The following is a 26,732-nucleotide window of genomic DNA, read 5'->3' as shown; positions in this document are numbered from 1 at the left end:
AAACACATTTTAGTCCGATTTAAAACAATGAATCATATAAGTAGAATTTTGTATATATTTATATATGTCTATTGATTTATTTTATATATTGGTTTTAGTTTCAACCTGCATATAGGCACTTAAATAATATTATTTTGAAAACCACACTAGGAAGTTATTTTTAACATGTAATGTGACTTGTATTCTTTCGTGACACTTAGAAAGCAAAAGACAACCCCAATGAACCAAACGTGAGCAACTAGCTAGCCGAGCACACAATGCTACTACATTTGGCACTAGTTCAAATTTTAATCCAAAGGACAATTTATTATGCACGTTTAATCTGTTTTACACCGCGAGGAATGAGGTAGTTGATGTCGCAAGTTCATCCTAACTGAAGATTCTTGTGCTTTGAAAGACAAAAGTTGTCAGGCAGTAGGTATTCATCCTTTTTCCTCTAACTTCAGTTTATACTGTTAAATCATTTTTTTTTTTTACGCAGTGCACATTCTTCAGTTGTTTAAAAATGATGTTTCTTCCTTCCAATCCACTTTCTTTGTTCAAGCATCAAATGGTTTGCCATCAGTCATGATGATGCTTCTAAACAAAAAAAAAAAATAAGCCGAATAATTAAAGTAACACTTCAAATGCTTTCTGGCCTTCATTGCGTTTGCTGTACACTGGTACCCTCAATTATTTTCTCCTCTTCTGATTTTCCCTGTAAAGGACAACTCATCTTTGCTTATCCATGATGTGGATGCGGGTGGCTTTCTTTCTGCTGTGCACAAGTGCCGCCAGATGCACAGACGCGTTCAACACGTCAGGCCTGCTGCTCGAATTCACGGCTGTGGAGTTTTATGACAAAATTAATTCTGGAAAGATGGTCTTCATTTATTTTGAGAATCAAGGTACGGGAGTGACTGTTTAGCACGTCCGCCTCCCAGTTCTGAGGACTCGGGTTCGAGTCCAGGCTCCGGCCTTCCTGGGTGGAGTTTGCATGTTCTCCCCGTGCCTGCGTGGGTCTCCTCCGGGTATTCCGGTCTCCTCCCACATTCCAAAGACATGCATGGCAGGTTAATGGGGTATATGCCACGAAAGAGGCGGGACTGTTTTTTACACAACAGTTTGTTTCTGGTTCGGTTTGCGACATGTGGGCTGCGTCAAAAATACTTGTGCTTCCGACTTTGTGCCCCTGGGTTGCGCGTTCGCAACCGGGACCGGAAATAAACTGATTTGCAAAATCACTTCCCGCCTCTTCTGTGGCATATACCCCATTGGGTGCACCAAATTGTCCCTAGGTGTGCTTGTGAGTGTAGATGGTTGTTCGTCTCTGTGTGCCCTGCGATTGGCTGGCAACCAGTCCAGGGTGTACCCCGCCTACTGCCCAAAGCTAGCTGGGATAGGCTCCAGCACCCCCCGCAACCCTTGTGAGAGACAAGCGGTCAAGAAAATGGATGGATGGATGGATGGATGGATGGGTAAGGGAGACACTGCATGACGCCAAATCGCTTGCTCTTGAGTGTGAAAAATGTAATAATTTCTTCCTGTTGTCCTCTGTCATCAGTCTCCCAAGCCATCACTCTCTTCTTGGGTGAATTGAAAAAGTCTGCAGATATTCTGAAAGATTATGGAATACTAGTGGGCAAGGTAATGCACAATATCATGAATTTCATTTAATTATTATTATTTTTTGGATGGGTTTAAAATACAAAATATACTGTATATTTTTATGTGTGTGCATGTGCGTGTGTATGTGTAGATCAACTGCAAAAAGGAGATGGTTCCCTTATATTGCACGAAAGAAATGGTGCAACATACTGCTTTTCTTTTCAGGTATGGTGGAGATATAGTATGCAGTACGTAGTGGATTAAGGCAATCATACTTTGAAAATGTATTGAAAAGTCTTTTAAAAAAAAATCTTTCATTGGTGATGTTGATATTTAACTCCAAATTTTTCTCTCTGAAGGGATGGTAAGGAGTTCTCAAGTTTTGATTTGGATACTGTGTTTGATGTCAACTCCATTGTTTCTGAAGTCTTGTTGTAAGTAAGCAAACAGTACAATTAAGTAGTAGTATTAAGTACAATTATTTACATGTGTTGTTGCTGTGGTTTATTTAGTTCATAATGTTTTCAGACTGATTATGATTACCGGTTCAAGTATTGAGCACCTCCGGATACTTGATAGTTGATAATGTCATTCCTTCTTGCAATTGTGGTATAAATGTTCTAATCAAAATTGTTAAAAAAAAAAAAAAACTTTTCTGAACATGGCATATGTTTCACTCAAACCTAACATCTTTTTCCGAATAACAACTTGTTATTACTGACATTTTAATGTCCAACTACCGTACATGTTCTTGAAATATAGCTTGATGAGGTATCGGTGAGTAGAAGCACCGATACTAGTATTGGCATCGGTTCAGCCCAACTACATGTCACCCTTAACATGAGTATCTTTAAAATCAGATCAACACATTTTAGCAGGTACTCATCTATGTGGAAAATGACATGGCTTCAGTCCCGGAATCATTATTCAGAATATGTCGTTTGTGCAGCAGTAATGTGAACGAATACGGTCTCTAATTTGCCTTTCAGTGCCATTTTACGTGACGAGGTCAAGTACGTGCATTCAGACGCCGACCTCTTGGTCATGGAGAAGTCAGTCAGGGGGAAGAAGGATATCGTGCTGGGTTATGTCAGCAGTCTTGGCACACAAGGTACGGACATCACTAATGGTAAATATCCATGGCAGTGTAGTGGTTCACATAGCTGATTTCATAAATATTGCAAGATGCAAGAAACCGCCACTGCTTACATTATAGTGAATATGCAGGCTTCAATGACTAGAATGTGTGGACTGCTGGTTTAATGCTTGACTGAACCTGTTGCGTCTGCATTACTTTAGAGCACAGATCAGTCATGGAGATGGCTTACGTGTATGGTTCGAAATACCAGTTCATCCTCATAACTGGAGGCCCTGTCTTAAAGTATTTAGGGTATTTTTGTCTTCTCTTGTTATCTCTTTGTGAATGAAGAAAATTAATTGAAATTATTTTTTTATTTTTTTTAAGTTAAAAATTTATTTTCAGTGTTCACAGAACCTCCCCGTTGTCACGAGTGTGGTTCCTCCACTGCAGGGCTCCCCACTCTGACCGTTGCCCTTTGACCCCTATGAGGACACCACTGTCCACACTCAGCCTACACACCTTCTTGCAACTCATGGAGGCTCCACTGTTGGTAACCAGGCTACTCTTCCTTACCCACAAATGCCAAAGGAAAGCAACAAATGTTTAACATACTCGTGATTCATTTCATTTCATCTTCTACCGCGTGATCTGCAGTCGGAAGTATACGAAGACCCCTCTGCTGTTCCAAGCCCACAATTCCCCTACCAACAGACCCCCCAGGTCTTTGTGTTCTCACATTCCGAAACGGAGCAGCTGGACCGGGACACGGCCAGCACTCTGGCCTGGAGGCTTCGAGGCATTGCCCTGCTGACACTTGTGCACAGGTAAGTTGCAAGGTACATGGCCACTTGTCTTGCACATTTTGTTTTTTTTTTGTTAGTTAGATCATTGGAATGGATTTTGTCATTATGTTATCAGAAAGAGCCATGCGGTGACAACTCCTGTTGAATATAATGCTGCTTACAGGCTGCCGGACAAGGTTTGGTTATTTTATTTCATTAAATTTTTTACAGTATTTCTAGTGTAGACAGTGGTGCCTTGATACGAATGACCTTATTTATGAGGCTTTCGAGATAGGAGCCGTCGTTCGGCTGTCTTATTTATTTATTTATTTATTTATGTGTTTATTTATTTACTTTGCTTTGATTTGTGAGCAAAAATTGGAGATACGAATGCTGAATGGTGGCAGTGAACTTGACTAACTTTACAATAAGCAGCAGTTTGTCAGATTGCGAACGTTTCTTCAAAAAAGAGGCTTCAAGCTGTTAATTGCTACTCCCAGTTGTGGTTTACTGTCAAACTAAGCTTAAAGCAAAGATATTTAAAACAACCACATAAGTTTGCCTTAGTAAAGTCTGTTTAGTTTAATCCTAATAATTCAAATCACCATAAGCGGACTAACAATTAGCATTGCTAGTGTCGTTATAGCAAGTTAGCATAGTTTAAGCAACAGATATTGGAACACAAACTGGGAGCAATACAAGTGGACAGACAATATAACAACACTTACTGGCATATAGAGCATCCTTTATCCTTACTGCATCTTTCAGTTGTGAGTCAGTAAGTCAAGTCGTGAAATAATTCTTTGTGTGTGTCCATATTACACTGCTCCCAGGTGGCAAAGCTGCATACAACAGAAGGAGCAGAAAAATGTCCATTGAGTAGAAGCAAAAAAAAATGTGGCAAAAGCCGTTTATTGTTTACATTCCATTTAATTATGTCATTACTTTGTTTTTACAGTAAGTACAATATTGTAGATTGCTATTTTTCTATTTAAGAAACACACTACAGACATTTTTATTGTGTTCATTTGGGAGGCTTATTGACAACAGATTATCGACATTTACAGTTATTTTAATGAGAAAAGATAATGTTCAATACAAGTTTTTCAGGGTACCGGTGTGGTGACAGAACGAATTAAATTCGTATCTCAAGGCTCCACTGTTTATTTATGAGCTTTGTTTCACCTGTTGCCTGTGTCATACTTGTAGGGGTCTGAGGTCAAGTATTTGACCTTAAAGAACCTGGATGAGCTCTTGGATCTCTTCCTCCATCATGAGGGAGATGAAAAGTTGGAAGAGGAAGAGTGTAATATCGAGGACGATGTATCTAATGGTAACGTTAAGAAATTGAGATGAATGAACAGAAGCCATGGAAGAAGTATAATGAGGGAGATATGTTTTAATTTTTTGCCCTCCAGGGGAGTTGGAAGATGAGATTGTGGCATCCGTGTATGTGAATCGAGGCCACATGGTGCACATGGACTCTATTACCCAGCTGACGTCTGATGACTTCCTTGATGCAGTAGCTCAAAGTGGCCTCACGGTGGTGCTTTTCTACCTCAAATGTATGTATGTCCCTGTCCCACTTTAATGGTGCAATGTCCTTGAACAATTATTAATGTGATAAAATGAACTCTTTCCTGTTGAGGTGGATAATGTAAAAGAGTCCACAATTAGCTGTGTTTTTATGGCGTATCTTTTTCATTAATTAATTCTAACCAGTAAAATAGGGTGGATACATTTAGCATGCTTACGCAGATAAAACAAAATCACTTTTGACAAGAACTTTGTTGATCGGCAGTCCGTGAAGGAAAGAAAAATGTGTAAGTCTGGTGTGGATACAAGAATATATAAAGTATATGTGTATTTTTTTTATCTTTTTTTTATTTTAATTTTTTATTTTTTTTTATTTTTAATTTTATTTTTTATTTAACCTTTTCAGTCCACTTCCCAGAATCATGCCACCTCCCATCTGTTGGTCTTAATCCTACATAAACCAGCAAGTAGACTGTTAACTCCTTCACTCCCAGCCATTTTGAAGCAACACCCCTTGCTCCCGCTGTTTTACTGGATTTTGACTGATTTTGCAAGGCCCATAGAATATTGTGTTGCATTGCTATAAAAACATGGAACCTACCAAAAGAAAGATTAGTCTCTTCTTTCATCAGGAAAAAAAAAGTATGTTTGCACCTGTTTCTGTTTTGCAGCAATCAGCATTAGAATATAGCTAAGTTTCATCATTATTCATAAACCTGTTTAAAACACTGGCGAAAAAAGCTTGTTGCAACATGGGCCTGGTTGATCTCTTATACTCTGCTGCCACCTGCTGGCCATTTTTTGTAATAACTGCCATTGGTTTAATCAGCCTCTTCAGGTCAGAGGCTGCATCAAAGCCTTCTGTATGCTCCAGCATATACACATATATATATATATATATATATATATATATATATATATATATATATATATATATATATATATATATATATATATATATACATATAAATTCATTTTTGGGACCATGGCAATATTTAAAATAGAACGTTTTTTTATATGTTTTTGGGAGCAAATGAGTTAACTAATCGAATACTGGGACAAACACAAAGATGGTGCTCTGTTCTTTTCTCCTCACTTATATTAGCAGTTTAATCTTGGTGGAGGTACTGTATGTAGTCTAATAAGTGACATTCTAGTGTTCATTATGGCATAGCTAAAACAGCAAATCTAATTCTGGACTAAAACCTTTGCACAGTACTGTATATACATTAAAACGAACAATTCCATCAAGTCATAATGGCACCTAAAATGTACATTTTGTTCCTATCTGAACTGTAAGCAAGGATGAAACTTAAGCTCTTATTATCTGTTAAGATCTTAAACCGCTGAACAAATTTCAGATTGCCCTAAAAAAAAATAAAAAAGATTATAGTAGCTGAAAATGTACCGATTGTGGCATTTCAGTGAAAAATATAATAGTGACAAAATTGATTGTAAATTAATTTGACCTCTTAGATTTGTTAAGATTTGAAAGAGATTTTTCTTTAATTTATTATTATTATTATTATTATTATTATTATTATTATTATTATTATTTATTTATTTATTTATTTATTTTTGGGGGGGGGGGGGTCATCCATAATATTTTATATGTAGTCATAGTTACTCAAAAAAAAAAAAAGGAAGTGAGCATTCAATCCATCCATTTCCTACTACATACTGTTCATGGGGAAGCTGGAGCCTTTTCCTGCTGACTTTTGGCAACAGCACTACACCAAAAACTCGAGTAAAACAATTAAAAACATAATGTGCATTTTAATAATTGTATTTTCTAATACCACTACCAGGGGATGCTGTTTCAATAGCCTTCCTCAGCTCCTTTACAGAAGTGGCAGAGAGGCTTGCAGGTAATCACAACAATCTGACAGTATGTCATCTGTTTTTTACTCTCTAATCCGTAAATGCGAGCGGGTTTATTTATATGCCCATGTTGAAGCCTCTTTTTATTAACATATGTTGCAGATGCTGGCATTGTCGATGTTCACATGAGCACAGTGGATTGTGGAGAATGGACCGACCTCTGCGCTGCTCGGCCAGTTGGCCCTCGCCCAATCTCATTCCAGCCAATCACGGCCTTTCCAAGTGTTGTGCTGTTCCGCCCTCAGGAGCCGATTCAGGAGTACAGAGGAATGTTGGGATGTGAGCCGCTGCTTCGCTTCATTGTGCTGTGAGATGCTGTCTTACTTTCCTTAAATTGGGTGTTGAATGAAACGGAAAGGTGAAAAGATCGTTTGGAATTTCATAGCCATTGCCTTACATCAAAAAAAGAGGTACTCTTAATGCAGGTAAAAAGTTTGGACTCCACTGCTATAATGCTACATTTAAAAAAATAGATGAAAGATCAAAAATCGAGTTAAACGTGGGTGAAATTATTCCAACTTTAATACGCATATATATATTTTTTATCCTATATTAAAAATGACTAATATTACTGTATCTGAGTCACAATAGTATTAGTAGTAGAAGTATTATTTTTCTTTGCTTTTGTCTGCTTAACTGTACATAAGTCACCTTGCTCTCGCAAGATGAATTCTCGCGGTATTTGTGAGTTCACAAACTCCAGAGAATACTTCTTGTACCGCTCCCGTTGATTTCCGCCGACCAATCACAGAACGACATTGTATTTGGGGGCGGGATATGCAACTGTGACAAAACCAGGAAGCCAGTGCCGACGCCGGGGCTAACAAACAAATCTAACATGGATGAATGGACGCTGCAAATAATTCTGTTCTCGCAGAATTACTCAACGTTTCCTTGTTGAATGTTGAACAGCGAGAGGCGCTTTGTGCATTCCTAGCTGATAAGATGTTCGTGCTTTTCCCCCCTTCGACAAGAACGAACACGAGATTTTCACCCATGGCCGTGATTGGTTAAAACAAACGTGTAGAATGCCGCATCGTCCAATCAGCTCGAATTATTGTACAGAATGTCCCACCTTTTCCCGGCTAAATTATTGTGGAGAGGAACCAGATGGATATTGCAGAGAACTCACTTGAGTGAAGTGCATATCCATCTGGCTATTGCCAGGTTAGTACAAAAGTGTTTAATTTACTGCCTCCTGGTGGCCAAGGGAGGCAGACCAGAAGGAACAGTTCAATGAATTTGACTGCACCATTAAATCACGATGAACAAGTTATCTGAATCTTCATATTGTATTTGATTATTACTCTTTGTTTTTATAAAATACAATATTATGGAGTGTGTTTTTTTCCTTATTTGTTTTTGTATCTCAAGGCACCTCTGTATACTATTGTTCAATTTATTATATGATGAAGAAAAAAAAGCATGCTACAACTAATTAGAATTGAATGCAAAATACAATTTTTGCGACCATTTTTGCCAAGAACAAATAAATTTAGCAAGAAACACAAAGCAGACACACTTTATTTGTTTTAGTGGCCTACAAAAATTTATGTGGCGGCCCCCGGCTCTTGAGTTTTTAACACGCGCTCTAAGGAGCAGTAAAATACCATCAACATAAAAACTGCATCCCAGAGGATGCCATTTGCAGATGAAGCAAATATTGTAATGCTATCAGAAGAAAGTTGAGGAAGAACAACATCTCCAAGGAATGTTTGTCTTGGACATCATTGCAGCTGTGATAAAGCACTACAGAGAAGATGTTTGCATGATGAGGACCATTAACGATATCTTCACCAACCCAAATAAACACACACAGGAAACGTATTACAAAAATAGACAAGTTGGTTGAGGTTGTTTTAATGTGAATGATACGGGCTAATCTTAATCTTATATTGTCAATTTGTGTTTTGAAATGATGAGGCCCAAATGTAATGTAACCTTTCATGGGCTCTAAATCCTTGACGGCATCCTTGTTTGTGTTTGTATGTCCATTGTCCTTCATCCAGGAGCCGTCCGACCTCTCCCCAGATACTCTCGACTCAGCAGGAAGTGACATCATTCCTTCATAGGACACCCCATCCTGAGCTACAACCTGACAGAGTCGTCGGACTATTTAGGACGCGCACACATTCAGGTACTGGAGTAATAGTCTGTATAGATGACCACGGGCTCTGAAAATAAAGTTTGAACGATGCCATGAAGTTTGACTGAAATGTGATTGTAAAGATGGATTATGAGTTTGTGTGTTGGTTGTGTTGGCAGATGTGGCAGTTTTTAATGAAGCAGCAAAGTTGTTGCAAGGGAGGGTGCTGAGCGCCCTGCTGACAGATGTGCTGGCTCAGGAATGGTAGGCGCTGTGAATTGTTCCACCTTTTCAAGGTTGTTTGCGACTATTACATTCCACTGCTTCGTTTTCTTTGAGTTTGCTGCTGTAACATTTAAAAAAAAAATAAAATCCTCATGAGAAAGCAGTTGAGACTTTGGTTTAATTTACTGTTCGCTCAAAATAATTCTGGCAATAAAAGTGACGATATCCCTACATGAAAAATTCTGAATTTTGCCCGAAGTGTCAATGTTTTGTGTAGCCACCATTATTTTCCACCACGGCCTTACTCTCTTGGGCACCGAGTTCACCAGAGGTTCACTGATTGCCGCTGGAATCCTCTTCTACTCCCACTCCCTCCTCCATGATGACATCACAGAGCTGGTGGATATTAGGAGTGTGGCGATTTATCGATATCGCAATAAATTTTAATACTTTATCTCCCAATAGACTATCAATACGCTTACACCAAGTATCGATATTTGTAGTTAATATGCAGCCACTATAACGGGTCCATTGTTCATTACTTATTGAGCAATTACTTGGTGGGCCGCTAGGGGGCACACCTCATAAGAGTCTTCAGGCAAAGAAGCCTCATGAGCTTACTTCTACATATGTTTATCTGTCCAGCAACTGACTCAGTTTTGCATATGTTTCTATGTCACTGCAACTTTTTTATCTGTTTTAGATTATGGGGATGTGTTGTATATGAATGCTTCAGCTCAGTGTTTGAGTAAGATTGACTCTGTATATCATGCTGCTTTGAGGTTTGTTACAAATTGTAGAGCCTTGACCCATCACTGTGAACTGTACTCTCGAGTGGGATGGCCTCCTTTGTCCACCAGGAGGTTGACTCACTGGTACATTTTTATTTACAAGGCTATGCTTGGACTGCTGCCCTCTTATATTTGTAATTTAATCACATTGAAAAGTGTTGATTCTTATGCTTTGCGTTCCAATGATCTTTTGTTGCTCTCTGTTCCATTTGCCCGCACTGAGCTGGGGAAAAAGGCTTTTGTTTTCTCTGCCCCTTCTGCATGGAACATGTTGCAAAAGGACTGGAAACTAACGGAACTTGTTTCATTGAACGATTTTAGATCCAGATTAAGAGCACTTGAGACGACCTCATTGATTTGTAACTGTTTTATATAATTTTTATGTGATTGTAAGTGAAACTTTTACTTGTAACTGTAATGAAAACTGTTTTGCTGCCTCTTGGCCAGGACTCCCTTGAAAAAGAGGTTCTTAATCTCAACGGGACTATCCTGGTTAAATAAAGGTTAAATAAAAAAAATAAAATAAATAAAAATGAAAAATGTGTATTAGATTTTAAATTTTAAAGGGGGGTTCTATTTTGGGCCCAATTCGGACATTTTCACTGTGGGTGTACTCTCTTTTGTTGCCAACATTATAATGGTGTGTTGATGTATTTTGGGGAAACAGTAAATTTTCACAAGCTCCACATTATACAGCAATTTATCAGTTAATATCTCAGAAAATGGGTGTAGTCGCCTTTATGAGATTATGTACATTTTATTTGTGTGTGTGTGTTTATGTGCGCGCCATATGTGCTTTGTAGGGCTGCCGACCTCTCTGTCGACCTTCCTGCAGTTTTAGTGTTTCCATCTTGGAAGAGAGACTTCCAGCCCTCCGTGTTGTCGATGTTCTCCTCTGTTGATAACTTGCTCTCCCACGTTGATGCGGAACTGCTGCATCCTTTGGTAATTTTGATTTGAAACTTTGTGTTCAGGTCTGTGAAAATAGTCGAAACGCTATGGAAATGAAGTGCTAATTTTAGATAATAGCCTCATAAAATAGCGCCTCACCAGAGCCGTAACATCGTAAATCTGGTATCAAGCTCTTTTCTTTTCTTTCACTGAACCCAATAAAGTTGGAATATTGTCGCTATTGTAGCCATGTAAGTGTCAATTTTCTAGATGTGTAACAGAGGCAGGATGCCACCTGTGTACAAATTTCTTTTGCAAGACCAGCGTCTATGACATCAAATACTAGTCAGATGTTGACGTTGCTTTTGTCTCAACATTGGCTGGAAAAGAGAGGTATGAAACATTTTGGAAGTGAGTTAGGTCCAAGATGAGGTCCAAGCCACAGACACAAACACCATATGTGGAAACAAAGTCATCCTAACGTGAATAATTTAATTGAATATTTTTTTCTCTGTTGTATTGTCAGCCTGAACTGACAGTGGAAAGCCTGCCATCCTTTCTCAGTCTGGGAAAAGCTCTTCTCCTGCTTTTTGTTGGAGAAGAGGAGGACGAGATCGGCCTGAGGCAGAATAAAGTTCTGCTGGAGGAGATGAGAGGAGTGCTGGAATTGGGAGGCGAGAGGATGGAGCGATACTTGACCTGCTGGATCCATCTGTATGCTTTTTATTTACGTTATTGTTTGTTAGTGCGTATGCATATTGGACCTTATACATCTTTAAAATCAATGTGATGGTACACGGGCTTTTAACTCTTTGACTGCCAAACGTTATCCAAAAACCAACCAGCCGATTTCGAGCATTTTCACATCTTTCAAAGCAAACAGAATATTGTGCGGTATAAACATAAACATGGTGGATACCGTATGAAAGATTGGTTTCCATTCTCTCATGAGGAAAAAAAAAGTACGTTTCTACCTTATTCTGTCCTTTAGTACTTTAGTCCTTTAATAAAAAATAAAGAGAAAACAAGCTTTTTGTGAAAAGGATTCATTTTTTTGCACAACAGTGACTTTGACACTGTTTTTTTTGTTTAGTGACACTGTGAATTAGATTTAATGTGACAATGGCTTTGACTATTCGCGTCATCCTTGAAAACGTTCTATTGCATCAGATTTCATCAGTTTCCGTCATGTTTCTTTATTTGATACACCGGCAGCCCATTGAAGAGATACAATGCTGCCATCTGCTGGCCTTAGTTAGTGGCTGTTTTTGATTTCACAGGCCCAATGACAAGGCAGCGTTGCACTGCCCATTGAGGAGAAAAAACAAAACAAAAACGTAATAAATGTCAATTAACGTTTATTATTCATTAGGATTTTAAAATAGGTCAAACGTTTTTGGCGGTCAAAGAGTTAATAAGGAGAATGTCATTGCTGTCATTGCTACAGTTTGACCCCCTGATAACAATGGTTGTCACATATGTACACAACCCCTCCCCCCAAAATTAATATGTAAATAATAGTAATAAAAATGCTTAGCCCACCACATACCAAGCATTAAAATGTGTAGTGTTGTTGGCCCAAGTATTAAAAAAAATAAACAGCTCCAAAAATGTAATGCTTACAAGTGTTTAACCTGACTTGATCTTGTCAGAACAATATGTAAATGTACCTCCAAAATTTTAAAAGGTTTTCAAAGCATTGTATTGATGTGTTGCATTGAAATCCACACACCGTAATTAAAAGGCTAATTTAACCACCCGATTTTCACTTGCCTGCATTAGTCAAACTTGATTCAGAGAAAGTAGACCTTTGGTGCCAGTCGCCTGCTTCAAGCATAACATTCTCCGTCCAAGGTTGCCATGAAGGACAGTCGACGGCGAATAGAGATACTCACTGGAAGCGTGTCTTTATAGATTGTTTAGTTATACAGTACAATGTTTTTAAAAGTAGATGGAGGGGCGGTGACAGTATTTAATTCTATCATTGTTACAATATGTTGTCCAGATTCATGAAACACACGAAAAAAATCCTACTTTAAATCTAACACATTTTGTTACCATTCTACTGCAGTGGTCGCACTCCAGCTGGAATGTCAGTCCTGGGCTCCTATCTGGGTTCTATGCCCCCCCTTCCTGCACTGGTTCTCACTCATTTGCCCTCCGGACATGAAGTTTACAAGTACCCGTCCAACACACCCATTATGGCCCAGTCTGTTTTGCAGTGGTTGCAAAGGGTGGAGGAAGCCAAAGAGTCTCCTGCAGGTTACCAAGCTCCAATAAACTGTATATGCATGTGAGGTTCAGGTATTTCTTTTTGTCCACTTGGGGGCACAATACACATTCTAACTGTGACTTACCAGAATAGCATCTTACTCTTAATGTGTATTGTCCTAGAACAGGGCCGTCGTCATCATAATAATAAATGGTATTTTGCAGTGAGTCAGCAACTCTGTCATATTATTTTGAAGTACAATAGATTTCAGAAAAGCTGAACTCATTTAGCTTGTCTGCCTGTTGTAATGGCTCGGAAATGTTTTCCGAGCCATTAAAGTAAAACTTTATACGTGCCAGCTGTGAGTGTGGACTCAGCGCCTAAGTGCAGTGTGGGATAATGTGTTGTTGTTTATGCCATAATTAACAATGTGTGGCAACACATTCCTTGTGTTGTGCTCTCCGCTGTATCCAGTGTCATCTTACTTAGTAAGTTGGTGGATGTTGCTCTCTGGCACTTTCAAACTTTTCATTTACAGTACATTACCATCATATTCATTGAAATACAACCACAGTACAGTTATGTTTTTTTAAATGTGGAACCAATATACGAATTATCTCATACTTTTTAAATTGATTCATTGGTCTTGTTGTGTAGGGATGTTAGGGAAAGATGACTGGCCTCCCTCTGTCAAGTTTTGTGACTTTCTGAAAATCATGGATGAGGAGGAGCCTGGCTTTGCGAAGCAACGCGTACCGAGAGAGGAGGAGGACCAAGAAGTGGAGGCGGATGAGGCAGAGTTGAACGTGGGGGAAGCAACGACAGATTCCTCCAACCACACGCCTCATCACTCAGAGTTATGACAAATGATTCAAAGATAATAATAACAAGGGTCATTTGAATGTATAGTCATGTATTGTACTTAAAAGTTCAATACAACTAAGTTGCACTGAACAAATGTACTTTACTGGACTTTTTTAAAATTCTACAATTATGCATAGTTTGAACATTTAATTTAGTGATTTTTAATCATACTACTAGAGCTTGCCTGTCTATTACACTTCAAGAAGGTAGTAAATACTCAGTAGCATGTTTTTTGTTTTGTTTTTTTGTTTTTTTTGTTTTTTTAACTATATCACTCGAATTCCAGTGTCCTTATATTAAGTTTATCTACAGTAGGTGTTGGAAATTACTCTGACTATATTTCCCACTACAACCTGTTACTGTATGGAATTGCAAACACGTCACATTCTTTCAGTAGTAAGTTTGTAAAAGTGCAGTTTAAACATGGTATTAAAAACCAGCCATCTCGATGCAAATGTATACTGTACAATAACTACAAAAATATGGCAAGTTTTGTTAAAATGTCAACAAACAAATCATATAGAGTAGTATCCTATTATTTTTAATCAATGTTTTTGATTTTGTAGCACACTTTTCACACGTTTGAATATGCAGTCTGTAATTTGTGTAAACAACTATCATGTTGATTCATTCATGCTTCTTGTGTCCACATTGCACCATTTTACAGGTTTATAAAAGCTATGCAGTGACTGCTGATTTTATTATTGTGGACAGATTTGAAGTTAAGCAGTTCTAAATGAGATTTCTCCTTAATGATGTCAGAGCTTGCTCACTGGCTAATGCGCAACATCGGTGCGTGATGGGAGTCGGATAAGAACAGTTCACTCGCAGAGTCTATTAAGGCCAAAAAAATAAATAAAAATCAAGATTCCATCTTTCTGCTTGATTTTCCTTGACATTGTCAGAAGTATTCACATTACAGTATGTTTATTATTGTGGAATCGGCCACCGCAAGTGTCAGTCTCGAAGGATTTTTCCATTGTGAAGGTGCACCAGTTCTTGGGCAGCACACTATTTGCTTTGGATTTTGCGACAAGAAAGGGATTAAATCCTGAGCTGTGATTCTCAGAAAATGTGTTATTTGTCTGTGCTGTTTGTCATCTACTGCCACAGTCAAGACAGAGAGATCTGCGTTTGAGTCTGAAATTAGAACGAAATGCACGTTATCTTAGTATGCTTGCCTCTGACAGAAGCTTTTATCTTAGACTGACCCATACAATTAGCCAAGTCACCTTGTGTGCAGCTGCAGGCACTTTGATAAATGGTCAATAACAAAAAGTCACTGAATATGGCCACAATGATTTATGTCACTAAATTGGCAACACTGGAGCAGAGAAACTCGGCGTGGGGGCACTTAGTATGCAAATAAGTCGCACAGCTACAGTGGGGCATCAATTCCAATAGGCAGATAAAAGATTTACTTGCTTTATTACACATTTAATGAGGGGACAGGCTGTTTTTTTCACAATATGTCTAAAAGTCTTAAATTTAAAAATAAAAATTGAAAGCCTGGAAAAGTCTCATAGACGAACATAGATAGGTTTCCAATGATGTCCTACACCTGTGGACACATCCGCGGCCGCCACGTTCGAGGTCAACGCGTTATTACCGGCTTTCTGTGAGTGTGAACAAAATTTGATTGCCAGAGAACCTCAAACAATTGTGAATTACTGTGTGGCACTTGGCAGCCAGCAACAATACGCGGTAGGTGGGACAAGGTCTCATTTCATTTCTCATTTCACCACCAGCCAATAAACAGAACATTTGTCAAGAAAAAGATAAGGATTGTAGCTTTCACAAAGCTCAGTACTCTTCAGTATGTGTAGAAACATGTCTTTTTCAGCTCAAATGGAGAACCATTTTGATTGTACATCAAATTTTAACCAGGAAAATATTGTCTACGTTCTGCTAGCTTGAGCATTTTCCAACCGACTTCCACTCTCGTTTACGCCATTTGTGGCAACTAAACAGTAACTGAGCTTCAATAAGCTCTTGTTGAGCCTTAGCTTTAGTAGCGACATTATACCCTAGTTCTCTGCTCTGCTAACATGAGTATTGCCAACCAACTTTCTCTCTTGCTTACATATTTCTGTGTTCCACCCATTTGGAATTATTAAAAACTACTATTATCAGTCCATGTGTGGCAACTGAACAATAAATGAGTGATATGGTGAACCAGATCTGGTTCACCATATCACTCATTTATTGTTTAATTGTTTATTAATTGTTATTATTATTATTATTATTATTATTATTATGTTATTTATTATTATTATTAATTAATTGTTAATTTTATTGTCTAATTTTGTTAACGCTAAAAGACAGAAAGCATTCGAATGAATTTGTCACGCCGCCACCAGAGTGGCGGTTCATGCTTTTGTTTTACAGTCATGTTCCTGTTTTATTTTGATAGTCCTGACTCTACTCTCACCCCAGGTCACTTACCCTTCCTGCAGCTCAATGATTACCGGTCCACGCCCATGATCAGCACCACCTGTTTACCAAAAGGTGCTATTGTGTGTGATCAGACAGTGTGTGAAAATACATCACATAAGAATGAAATATGTCAAATGTATAATGATATTGTGAAGGCTCTTTATGAAGCTGGCATGTACCTCCATAAATGTAAAAATAAGGGGTATAAAGCCAGGCCTGGCTGGAATAAATATGTAGCAGGATATTATGCTGAGGCTTGTGAAGCCACTCGAGCTTGGGATAGGGCAGGTCGGCCAAGACAAGGGCTAGTATTCGAGCAGAAGAAGCAAACTAATGCAAGGTATAAGTATGCTATACGTTTTATCTGTAGAAATGAGCAGACATTGAGGGCTGACTCTTTGGCGGAGAAGCTTTTAAAGAATAATGCTATTGACTTCTGGAAAGAAGTAAAAGTTATTAATAATAGTAAGATAATTTTACCTAGCACTATCGAAGGAATATCTGGATCTGATAATATTGTAGCTCTCTGGCAAAAGCATTATAGTACCTTATTTAATTGTATTCTGAGTGAACCATACAGAGTGGATTATGTTGATTATAATGATTCCTTAGTGATTACGTCACAAGAAGTGTCTGAGGCAATTACCTCTCTGCCAAATGATAAAGTGAGTGGCATGGACCAGGTTTCTGCTGAACATCTTAAATATGCGAGTCAGAGGTTGGCTCCACTTCTTGCTTTCTGCTTTACAAGCCTTTTGTTCCATGGCATTCTTCCAGATTCGATGCTGTCTGTTATGCTGGTGCCGGTAATCAAGGATAAAACCGGTAAAGTGGGCAGCCTTGATAATTCCAGGCCGATAGCACTAGCCAGTGTATTGTCTAAGGTTCTGGAAAAAATCTTGCTGCTCAGGCTGAAAGACTTCATAAAAACCACGGATAATCAATTTGGTTTTAAAGGTAAACACAGTACAGATATGTGTATTTATGCTTTAAAGGAAATGATCAACCAGTATAAAAGTAATAATTCCTCTGTCCTTTTGAGCTTTATAGATGCTTCTAAAGCATTTGATCGAATTAATCATAGAAAACTATTTGAAAAACTAGATCGAAGAGGTGTGCCAAAATACTTGCTGAGGATCCTGGTATACTGGTATGGCCATCAAACTATGCCAGTAAAATGGGGGAGTAGCGTCTCAGCCCCATTTGGTGTTAGTAATGGGGTGAGGCAAGGGGGAATTCTTTCCCCACTATTATTTAATGTATATATGGATGACCTCTCCAAACAGTTGGGGGCCTGCAAAACTGGTTGTATGATTGGAAATTTATTAGTAAATCATATTATGTATGCAGATGATTTGGTGATTTTTACTCCCAGCAGTGCAGGTCTCCAACAGATGCTAAATAAATGTTCAGAGTATGGGGTATATCATGATATTAAGTATAATGCTACTAAAAGTGTAGTAATGATTTGTCGAACAAAGGAGGATAAAAATCTTAATCTTCCAACTTTCAGGCTTCTGAATAATGATCTTTTATTTTGTGATAAAGTCAGGTATCTTGGCCATTTCTTTACGGACAAAATGTCTGATGACGATGATATTTGTAGGGTTTTATATGTACAGGCAAATATGCTTAGACGTAAGTTTTATGCATGCACTAAGGAGGTGAAGCTGTCGCTGTTCAGAGCATACTGTACTCCTCTGTATACGGCCCATTTGTGGTTCAATTATACCCAAACTAGCTTACAAAAAATTAAGATAGCTTATAATGATGCACTGAGAGTACTATTAAATCGACCTCGATGGTCTAGTGCAAGTGAAATGTTTGTAACTGAAAGTTAACACACTGCAGGCAACATTGAGAAATTTGATGTTTAAATTTGTCTGTCGGTTAAATGATTCAAACAATGAAATTATTGTACATTTGTCAAACATCTGTCGAAGTGCTATACGATATCAGTCCCAGTTCTGGAAACATTGGTACTGTTGTCTTTTATATAATGCTTCTTAGTGTATATTGATATGTATGTATTTCTGCTTTATTTATTTTTTTATTGGTCTGTGTGTGTTTGGACTTCGAGTCTGTAATAAAGCTTCATCATCATCAATCAACCCGGACAATAAAAGCCACCTTCATTCGCCAGTTGGTTGCCGAAGTGTCCCACATCTCAGTGCATGGAAGCGTCCTCACAGCCCTCGTACCACAGTCCTTGTTTTATGCTTTGCCTTGCCTTGCCTTGCCTTGCCTTGCCTTGTCTTGCGCCCTTAGTTTGCCCCTTGTTTTCCTCCCTAGTGGAGCGCTTTCTGTTGTCCCTGTTTTTGAGTGCCCTTTTGGTATCTCCAGTTTGGAGCTCTTTTTGTTCAGCCTTTTTTCCCTCTTTAAGAGGCGATTTGAGTTTCCAGTCATTAAAGCTGCAGCCTTGTTGGCCAACTTTATACCTGCGTCTGAGTCCTACCTCCTCTCGTCGTGTCAGTACACTTCGGCCAGCATGGACTCAGCAGATAAGTTGGAGGCCGCACTGCGAAGGCAGGCCACTCGCTTGTCGCACCTGGAGGAGATCCAGCAAGCCATGGCCACCCGGATAGGTGAACTTGCTGGACAGGTGCAGGGGCTGATGAGCCACCTGCAACACTCCACGCTACCCGCCACGAGACAGGAAACCACCGCTGAACCACCGACCACAACTCCAGCATTGGCCGGAGTAGGTCAGAGACTGGCTCCCCCGGAGCATTACTCGGGAGAACCAGGACACTGCCAGGCATTCCTGACTGAATGCGATATCCATTTTGAACTTTCACCACAGGCCTTTCCAACAGACCGTTCCCGTGTGGCCTTCATGATCTCGCACCTGACTGGACGAGCCAGGGACTGGGCCACCGCGGAATGGGCACGAAACTCCCCGACCTGCTCAATCGCAGCCGGGTTTTGCATGACTCTCCGCCAAGTTTTCGATCCAGTCAACATGGATCGAGAGAAGACGCGAGAACTCAGCTATCTCAGACAAGGCAGAGAATCGGTTAATGATTACGCCATCCGATTCCGAACTCTAGCAGCCAAGAGTGGCTGGAACGACACAGCTCTCTTTGATCACTTTTTGAAGGGGCTCACAACCTCCATGCAGGAACTCTTGCTTCCAAGTGATTTACCCGGCGACCTGGACTCATTGATTTCGCTTGCCATCCGCACTGATCATTGGAGGCGGGAGCTCAAGCAGAGCAGCGGACTCCAAAGGATACCTGGTTCGGGACCCCTCTAGCATCCACTGGCAAGTGAGTCTTCAAGATATGCATTTCCCCAGTCATCCACCGCAAGGGAGGTCAGTGGAAATGACGAGGAACCCATGCAGCTTGGTCGGACCCAGCTAACCATCGAGGAGCGACAGCGTCGCCGCCAAGAAGGCCGCTGCTACTACTGTGGTGAACTTGGTCATCTGGTGGGATCTTGCACCGTGAAAAGAGGTCCACCGGTGAGTTTCCCGTCACCCCGTCCTGCTAAGACTCAAAGAATCACGCAAGTCCGGATAAGCCACCATGCTATGACCATAGACCTGCCAGCCCTCATCGACTCCGGTTCCGACGAGAGCCTCATGGACTGGGGCATGTGAAACAGCTACGGGCCACCACCGAACCCCTTCCCCTAACCGTCCAGGCCAGAGCGCTTAATGGCAAGGAGCTCTTTTGCATCACCCATATCACTGAACCCCTAGAAGTACGAATTGGACAACACATCGATAACCTCCGTTTCCATGTAATCCAAGCTTCGTCACCCACCTTGGTTCTGGGACACTCTTGGCTACGTCAACACAACCCCCGAATCGACTGGAACTCCGGGAACGTACTGGAATGGGGAAAGGACTGTATGGATCACGTCTTGGACCAATCAGCGACCAGTGCATTCTCTGCCGCAGTCAACCAGTTGACTCTTGAACCTCTCGTTCCCGAGCCTCGCCAGGCACCGCCTCAAGCCCCCGAGCCTCGCCGGGCGCAGCGCCAAGACCCTGAGCCACGCCAAGTTTCTGCATCATGTCACGCCAAGTCTCTGCATCAAGTCACGCCAAGTCTCTGCATCACGCCGCCCAAGCCAAAGCCGTCAAAGCCAAAGCCGTCAAAGCCGTCCTCGCCAAAGCCGTCCTCGCCAAAGCCGTCCTCGCCAAGGCCGTCCTCGTCAAGGCCGTCCACGCCAAGGCCGTCCACGCCAAGACCGTCCACGCCAAGGCCGTCCTCGCCAAGCCTGCCAAGCCTGCCACGCCAAGTCTGCCACGCCTGCCAAGCCTGCCACGCCAAGTCTGCCACGTCTGCCACGCCTCGCCAAGTCTGCCAAGTCTACCAAGTCAAAACTATCCACGGGATTCCCTTGGTACCTTCCGAACCTGCGCTAAGAAAAGGTCTTCTGAACCGTCCCGACGGGACTCTCGTATGGCGTCATGGACGCCCTCCTGAACTGCCTTTTTGTCTGGGACGGATGGGTGGGTCGTGTTCCCACCTCCGTGCCCCCTTCCACCCGCCCTTGTTTTTGGACTCTGTGTTGAAGGGCCGTCGAGAGCCGGCCATTGAGAGGGGGGTACTGTCACGCCGCCACCAGAGTGGCGGTTCATGCTTTTGTTTTACAGTCATGTTCCTGTTTTATTTTGATAGTCCTGACTCTACTCTCACCCCAGGTCACTTACCCTTCCTGAAGCTCAATGATTACCGGTCCACGCCCATGATCAGCACCACCTGTTTCCAATCAACCCGGACAATAAAAGCCACCTTCATTCGCCAGTTGGTTGCCGAAGTGTCCCACATCTCAGTGCATGGAAGCGTCCTCACAGCCCTCGTACCACAGTCCTTGTTTTATGCTTTGCCTTGCCTTGCCTTGCCTTGCCTTGCCTTGCCTTGCCTTGCCTTGCCTTGCGCCCTTAGTTTGCCCCTTGTTTTCCTCCCTAGTGGAGCGCTTTCTGTTGTCCCTGTTTTTGAGTGCCCTTTTGGTATCTCCAGTTTGGAGCTCTTTTTGTTCAGCCTTTTTTCCCTCTTTAAGAGGCGATTTGAGTTTCCAGTCATTAAAGCTGCAGCCTTGTTGGCCAACTTTATACCTGCGTCTGAGTCCTACCTCCTCTCGTCGTGTCAGAATTAGCTTAATAAAATAGCTTAAACAACCTTAAGCCCAACAACAAAACAATGTGATATGTCAATGTTGGCTCTGAAAGGTGTGTTCACTATTTAATAAACTTAATGGGTTGTCAAGTTGACAATGTAAAGTTTTCATTCAGTCGATATTGAACCAAAAAATTTAATGTACACCTAGTTGCTAAGCGCATCAGTTGCAGCAAAACGATCAATACATTTGTTAATCTGCTCCTGATCAGAAAATTAAATAAAAAAATAAAATAAAATAAAAAATCATGTATAGCGACTTTAAAATATCAAATCTTTCAACAGGCCCGATGTGTGTATAAAGTTTGGTGAGTTTTTGTTCACGTTTAGCGTCTCAAAAATGTGATTGTTTGCGGAGTATAATAATAATAATAAGAATAATAATAATAAGAAGAAGAATTCCTACAAAAACAATAGGGCCTCGCAGCGGCGCCGCCGCCGCTGCTCGGGCCCTAATAATATTAATAATCAACACAAAATAAATTACATTAAGCAGTCAAGTTGCTGTTATGGTAACAAACAAAATAAAGCAAGAGCATTGCCTTGTGCTATATATATTTTTCCAGTAATTGAGATTTTACACATTTAAAAAAAAATATGAATTGACTGAGATGATTTAGTTGTATGATCCAGATTGTTCCACAAACTGACACCTTGAGTTGAAATACATCGTTCTTTTTGTTTTGTTCTCTATTTAGGTTTGGAAAAAATATCTGTTCCTCTTAATGTGTACTCACTTTGCCTTTTTTTTTTTTTTTTTTTAATTTGATTGTCATGTTAATTGGTAAAATTTCATGATGGGCTTTATACATTATTTTAAGTCGGTTGAACTCAATTCATAAAATTTTAAAGTTTTTAGTTGTATCAGTAATGGATCAGTGTGGTCTCTGTATCCACATCCAGACACGACATGAATAGCAAGTTTCTGTAAAAAAAAAAAAAAAAAAAGGTTTTGGCTGCACACCCCCACACTTCAATGCAATAGGTCAGGTATGGCACAATCAATGAATTATATAACAATAACAAAGCATTCTTGTTCAATGATTCTTTAACTTTGTGTAAATCGGCTGTTTAGCTAGATTGTAAAATGTGTAAGATTGCTGACTGCTGTATCTATCCACTGACTTTGCTGATGGAATTTCCTGTTAAAAAGATTGTTTTCCCAGTTTGACTACTGAGGTTTCCTCTATGTTAAGTACGTTTCCTAGTAAAAATAGGATGAGTGTGCAGCACATTGGTTGCCGAGGTTTTATTGAATGCTATTTTTTTTTTAAGAGAGAGAGAGGGAGAAGAAAACAAGCAGAATGGAGGAGAGCCAGATAGAGGAAGAGCAGAGGTCAGAATTCCTGCTCCTCTTTGGAGACTCAAATGCACAAGATGGGACACCCTACGTTATCCATGAATACAATAAGTCAGACAGTGTAAGAGAAACATACCGGCGAATGTTGCACAAAACCAAACCAAAAGTGGTTTGTATTTATAACCGTACGGCAATTCCATCCCACCATGTTCAATGCATTTTTAAAGAAATTTGTGATTTTTGGGGGTCTCCTCGTGGCCAAGGACACCAAGCTGCCGCCGTCCTATGACTTGATCCTTTCATTAGTGGGACTTACTTCAGGCAAAGTGTGTTCTTCATTTTCACTCACGCAATCGAAGCAAGCTGTGGTATAAATATAGAATGATACATGTTGCATAATACATAATAATAATTAGGAGAATAATTGCCGTCATTAGTCTGAGACTCTCATCAAGTCATTTGATCTCCATCCAGTGCAGCACTCGCCAGTTGTGTGCTATTGCTAATTACACAAAGGCATTTGTGTGCATTTGGGAATTAAACCATAGCATATGCGTAACAGTCAAGTCCCATGGCGACGATATCGCAAGGATTTCCTGGAATCAATTTGCGTTGCCAGACCTTAACTTCCTTATTAAGGAAAAGAGGGACATCTCAAGGGGTTATGCACTATCCATGATTCGACAAATGTGGTTATTGTTATTTGTGGAAAGAATCACTAAAGACACATACATGTAGGAAAATGAAACACTGGACTTACTTCATTAAAATGTATTTACACTAAAATGTTACATACTACTGACAAAAAACTTGAAAATGTACTGTATTGAAATACTTTAAACAGACTTTATGCAGAGCTAAAAGCTTCAGTCTAATATCTTTGATTGTATTTCATGTTTACAATATTTTGTTTTATTTGTGTTCAATTCAGTGATTCTTTTGTGTATCGCTGTGATCACATTTCCGAGATAATCCATCCACCTCACCTTTGTGGTATATCAAGATACTGACTAAAAAGCTCTCATATACAGTGTTTGCTTAAATCACAGTTTGGATAGTTCATGTGATGTTTGCTGCTTGCGCATGTCTGGGTTCAATCAGATTCTGATAGCATGTTCTGTTCCATCCAGTGTATACATCAAAGTGTATATTTCTTTTTATCAGGCCGCAGGATGGAAAACTTCCTCCTATTTGTGCCTCCCTTTGTCATCTCATGTTCAACCTGGTTATCATCTTCCTGTTTCAAGAATGTTCTTGGTCCCAGAGAGACATGAGTGAATGCATGTATATGAGGGGCCGCCAGGGAAGTGATTCACAATTGCCTCTCACACATGCACAACTGAGGAATTCTTATACACACTGCTGTAACTCTCACACTCATAATTGAGATGCTCTCACACATGCTACGTTTTTTGTTTTTTGCTCACGTATACTACTGAATCACTCACGTGACTGAAACGGTCTTACTGCAACACCTATACTCGCAACTGAAACACTCTCACACAAATGAGTTTGATTTGCTCAACCATACTAATGAAACAATCGAATACACAACTCAACTGAAAATGCTCTCACATTCATTACTGAGAGACTATTACACACACTACTGAAATTCTCTAATACACACTGCTGAAAATCCTGAATACACACAACTGGAACTCTCATTCACACTACCAAAACACTCTCATATACACAACTTAAATGCTCTCAGGGGCACTACTAAACACTCTCACACAGACACTATTGAAGCACACTCATTTGCTACTAAAATTGATCTGATACACACTACTGAAACACTCACATCCTACTCAAATGCTCTCTCAGCCGCACTACTGAAACAACCTCATACACTACTGACATGCTCTCATTCACATCATTGCAACAGCCTTATACACACTACTGAAACACTTTCAGCACCCTACTTAAATGCTGAGGCACACTACTAAACACTCACGCACACTATTGAAGCACACTCATTTGCTATTGAACATGCTCTGATACACGCAACTGAAACACTCTGATACACACTGCTGAAACTCGCACACAACTGAAATGCTCTTATACGCATTACTTCAACACCCCTATACATACTATTGAAACACTTTTAGACACACTAAGATGCTTTCATACACACTATGTTTTCTCAACTGAGACACTCATACATACTACTGAAACACTTAAATCCACACTACTCAATCACATTACCAAAACACTCTCATTCACACTACTGAAATACTCAGTCATAAAGTACTGCCTTTTTTTTTTTTATTCCATTCATACACTACTGAAATGCTCTCACAAACACTACTGAAACTCACATACATAGAATTGATTTGTTTTAATTTTTTTACGTTCTCATATACTACTGAAATGCTCTCTCTCTCACCCACGGTCATCTGGGAATAAAAAAGCCAAGTTATTAGAAAAATCGGAATGTCGAATCTGAACCACACCTTGTGAAAGTTGCTGGTCATGAGTCATATGATTAGAGCTTGATTGCTCTCGGCTCTGGTTACTTGGAACCAGTTCTAACAGGCAATTCCATGAGCACGCACCCTCATGCAATCAAGAATGTGCAACCAGGTAGCAACATGAAACCTTTTCTAACATCAAAAACAGAAGGTTTTTGAAGTGGTTGCTGTTGATTATTGTTTTGTTGTTATCTATCAACACTGGTGACATATAGAGAGACGCAGAACAATTTAATGTTCTTCAGTTAGATGACAGATGTTATAATTCTCCCAAAACATGTCAAACACAGTGCCAATCTAATCATGTTGCTTAAACAAAAGCAGTATCTATTTCATTCTATACACAGTGTTGGACCAAATATTTACAATGAACATTTCCTTGGGTAAGCTCTCATTGCTGCTAACTTTGTTGTACAGTAGATTGCTAAAACAATGATTATTTCAAGACAGGATTTGAAAACACAGACGTGCTCTGTTTGTGTTTCTCTACAACCCCGCCGGCTCAACTTCTGTTGATTTTGTCAATGTCTTTGTAACAGTTGTTTATCCATGCCCACTTGTTTTTACCACTGTGGAGACAGTTCAACTTCCCACATGTCGGGAATGTCCCGGAACACAATTGGTTAATTGTATGCAGGACCACAAATGCTAAAATAAAAACAATTCTAAATAATAATTCAAAAATTAAAAACAAAAAAAAATACTAATATAAATGATAAAAAAATAGATATGTGTGTATATATATATATATATATATATATATATATATATATATATATATATATATATATATATATACGCCTATTTATTGATCGACATGCCAGTCTATGTCAGACTTGGCCTTGTTGTTCCCTAAAGCTTATTAATGGTGAAGGTGATGAGTGTTCATTTCGAAATGGAGGTTGAACAGATGAATTAAATCCATTTAGGAAGATGAAATAATGACTTGGATTGATTCCAAGCATACAATCAAGGTACCCAGCGCAAGTTCACCAGGTCAAAGATAAGAAATCTTCCAAATCTTTGGACGTCCCGCTCCGTAAAACCACAGTGCAAATGGGAAAATTGTTCTTACTTGTCCTCTTCCCCCACAGCTATGTTTTTCCGACCCCGTGACCCGTGACTGGCGGCCTATTTAGTTTGACCTTTGACCTGCTAAAGAATCAGCACAAAGCACATTTTCTCCAAAAGATCCAGGAGAAACCAGTGCACCAAACACATCATCTCCTTCCTTCCGCAGATTTCGGAGATGATCCAATAAATGGACAATACCAATTAATCACCAAATCAATTATGTGGATTAAACTCAATTAGGTCTGTCGTGTTCCTGGTTCCTGGCTCCTTTGGTGGATGCTAATTGTTTATTAGTGCGACGTTACTCATGCAGGCTACATTACGGGTCAGTGGGGTCGACATGACTCATTTAACAACAAATATTTCATCCAATTACAAGTATT

The 26,732-nt window shown here is 39.8% G+C and overlaps 1 protein-coding gene across 5 annotated transcripts; it reads left to right on the top strand.

Moving 5' to 3' along the window:
- The first annotated feature begins 204 nt into the window (after positions 1–204).
- txndc16 (thioredoxin domain containing 16) lies at positions 205–14,811 on the top strand. 5 transcript variants are annotated; one of them, XM_077514355.1, is made up of 20 exons: positions 205–414; positions 706–887; positions 1,544–1,626; positions 1,739–1,812; positions 1,947–2,021; positions 2,577–2,698; positions 2,887–2,977; positions 3,071–3,218; positions 3,323–3,492; positions 3,587–3,647; positions 4,660–4,783; positions 4,869–5,015; positions 6,795–6,854; positions 6,970–7,174; positions 8,877–9,004; positions 9,133–9,217; positions 10,773–10,914; positions 11,387–11,574; positions 12,932–13,122; positions 13,730–14,811. In XM_077514355.1, the coding sequence occupies exons 2-20, from the start codon at positions 728–730 to the stop codon at positions 13,933–13,935; spliced, it is 2,460 nt and encodes an 819-aa protein (XP_077370481.1). In that variant the 5' UTR covers positions 205–414; positions 706–727; the 3' UTR covers positions 13,936–14,811. The 5 variants fall into 5 exon arrangements, with proteins under 5 accessions (XP_077370481.1, XP_077370484.1, XP_077370485.1 ...); XM_077514358.1 differs by having other exon boundaries at positions 12,932–13,153; positions 13,730–13,891; XM_077514359.1 differs by having other exon boundaries at positions 12,932–13,164; positions 13,730–13,872.
- Positions 14,812–26,732: the final 11,921 nt, after the last annotated feature.

Source organism: Festucalex cinctus, chromosome 2, assembly GCF_051991245.1.
Source record: "Festucalex cinctus isolate MCC-2025b chromosome 2, RoL_Fcin_1.0, whole genome shotgun sequence".
Taxonomy (NCBI): Eukaryota; Metazoa; Chordata; class Actinopteri; order Syngnathiformes; family Syngnathidae; genus Festucalex; species Festucalex cinctus.
This window is presented reverse-complemented; position numbering and strand designations above follow the sequence as displayed.

Bases quoted from the DNA above. Each gene is read 5' to 3' on its own strand.
- txndc16 (XM_077514355.1), top strand. From the start codon at position 728: ATGATGTGGATGCGGGTGGCTTTCTTTCTGCTGTGCACAAGTGCCGCC. The intron at 3,219-3,322 runs GTAACCAGGCTA...CGTGATCTGCAG, and splicing joins TCATGGAGGCTCCACTGTTG to TCGGAAGTATACGAAGACCC. The intron at 10,915-11,386 runs GTAATTTTGATT...TTGTATTGTCAG, and splicing joins CGGAACTGCTGCATCCTTTG to CCTGAACTGACAGTGGAAAG.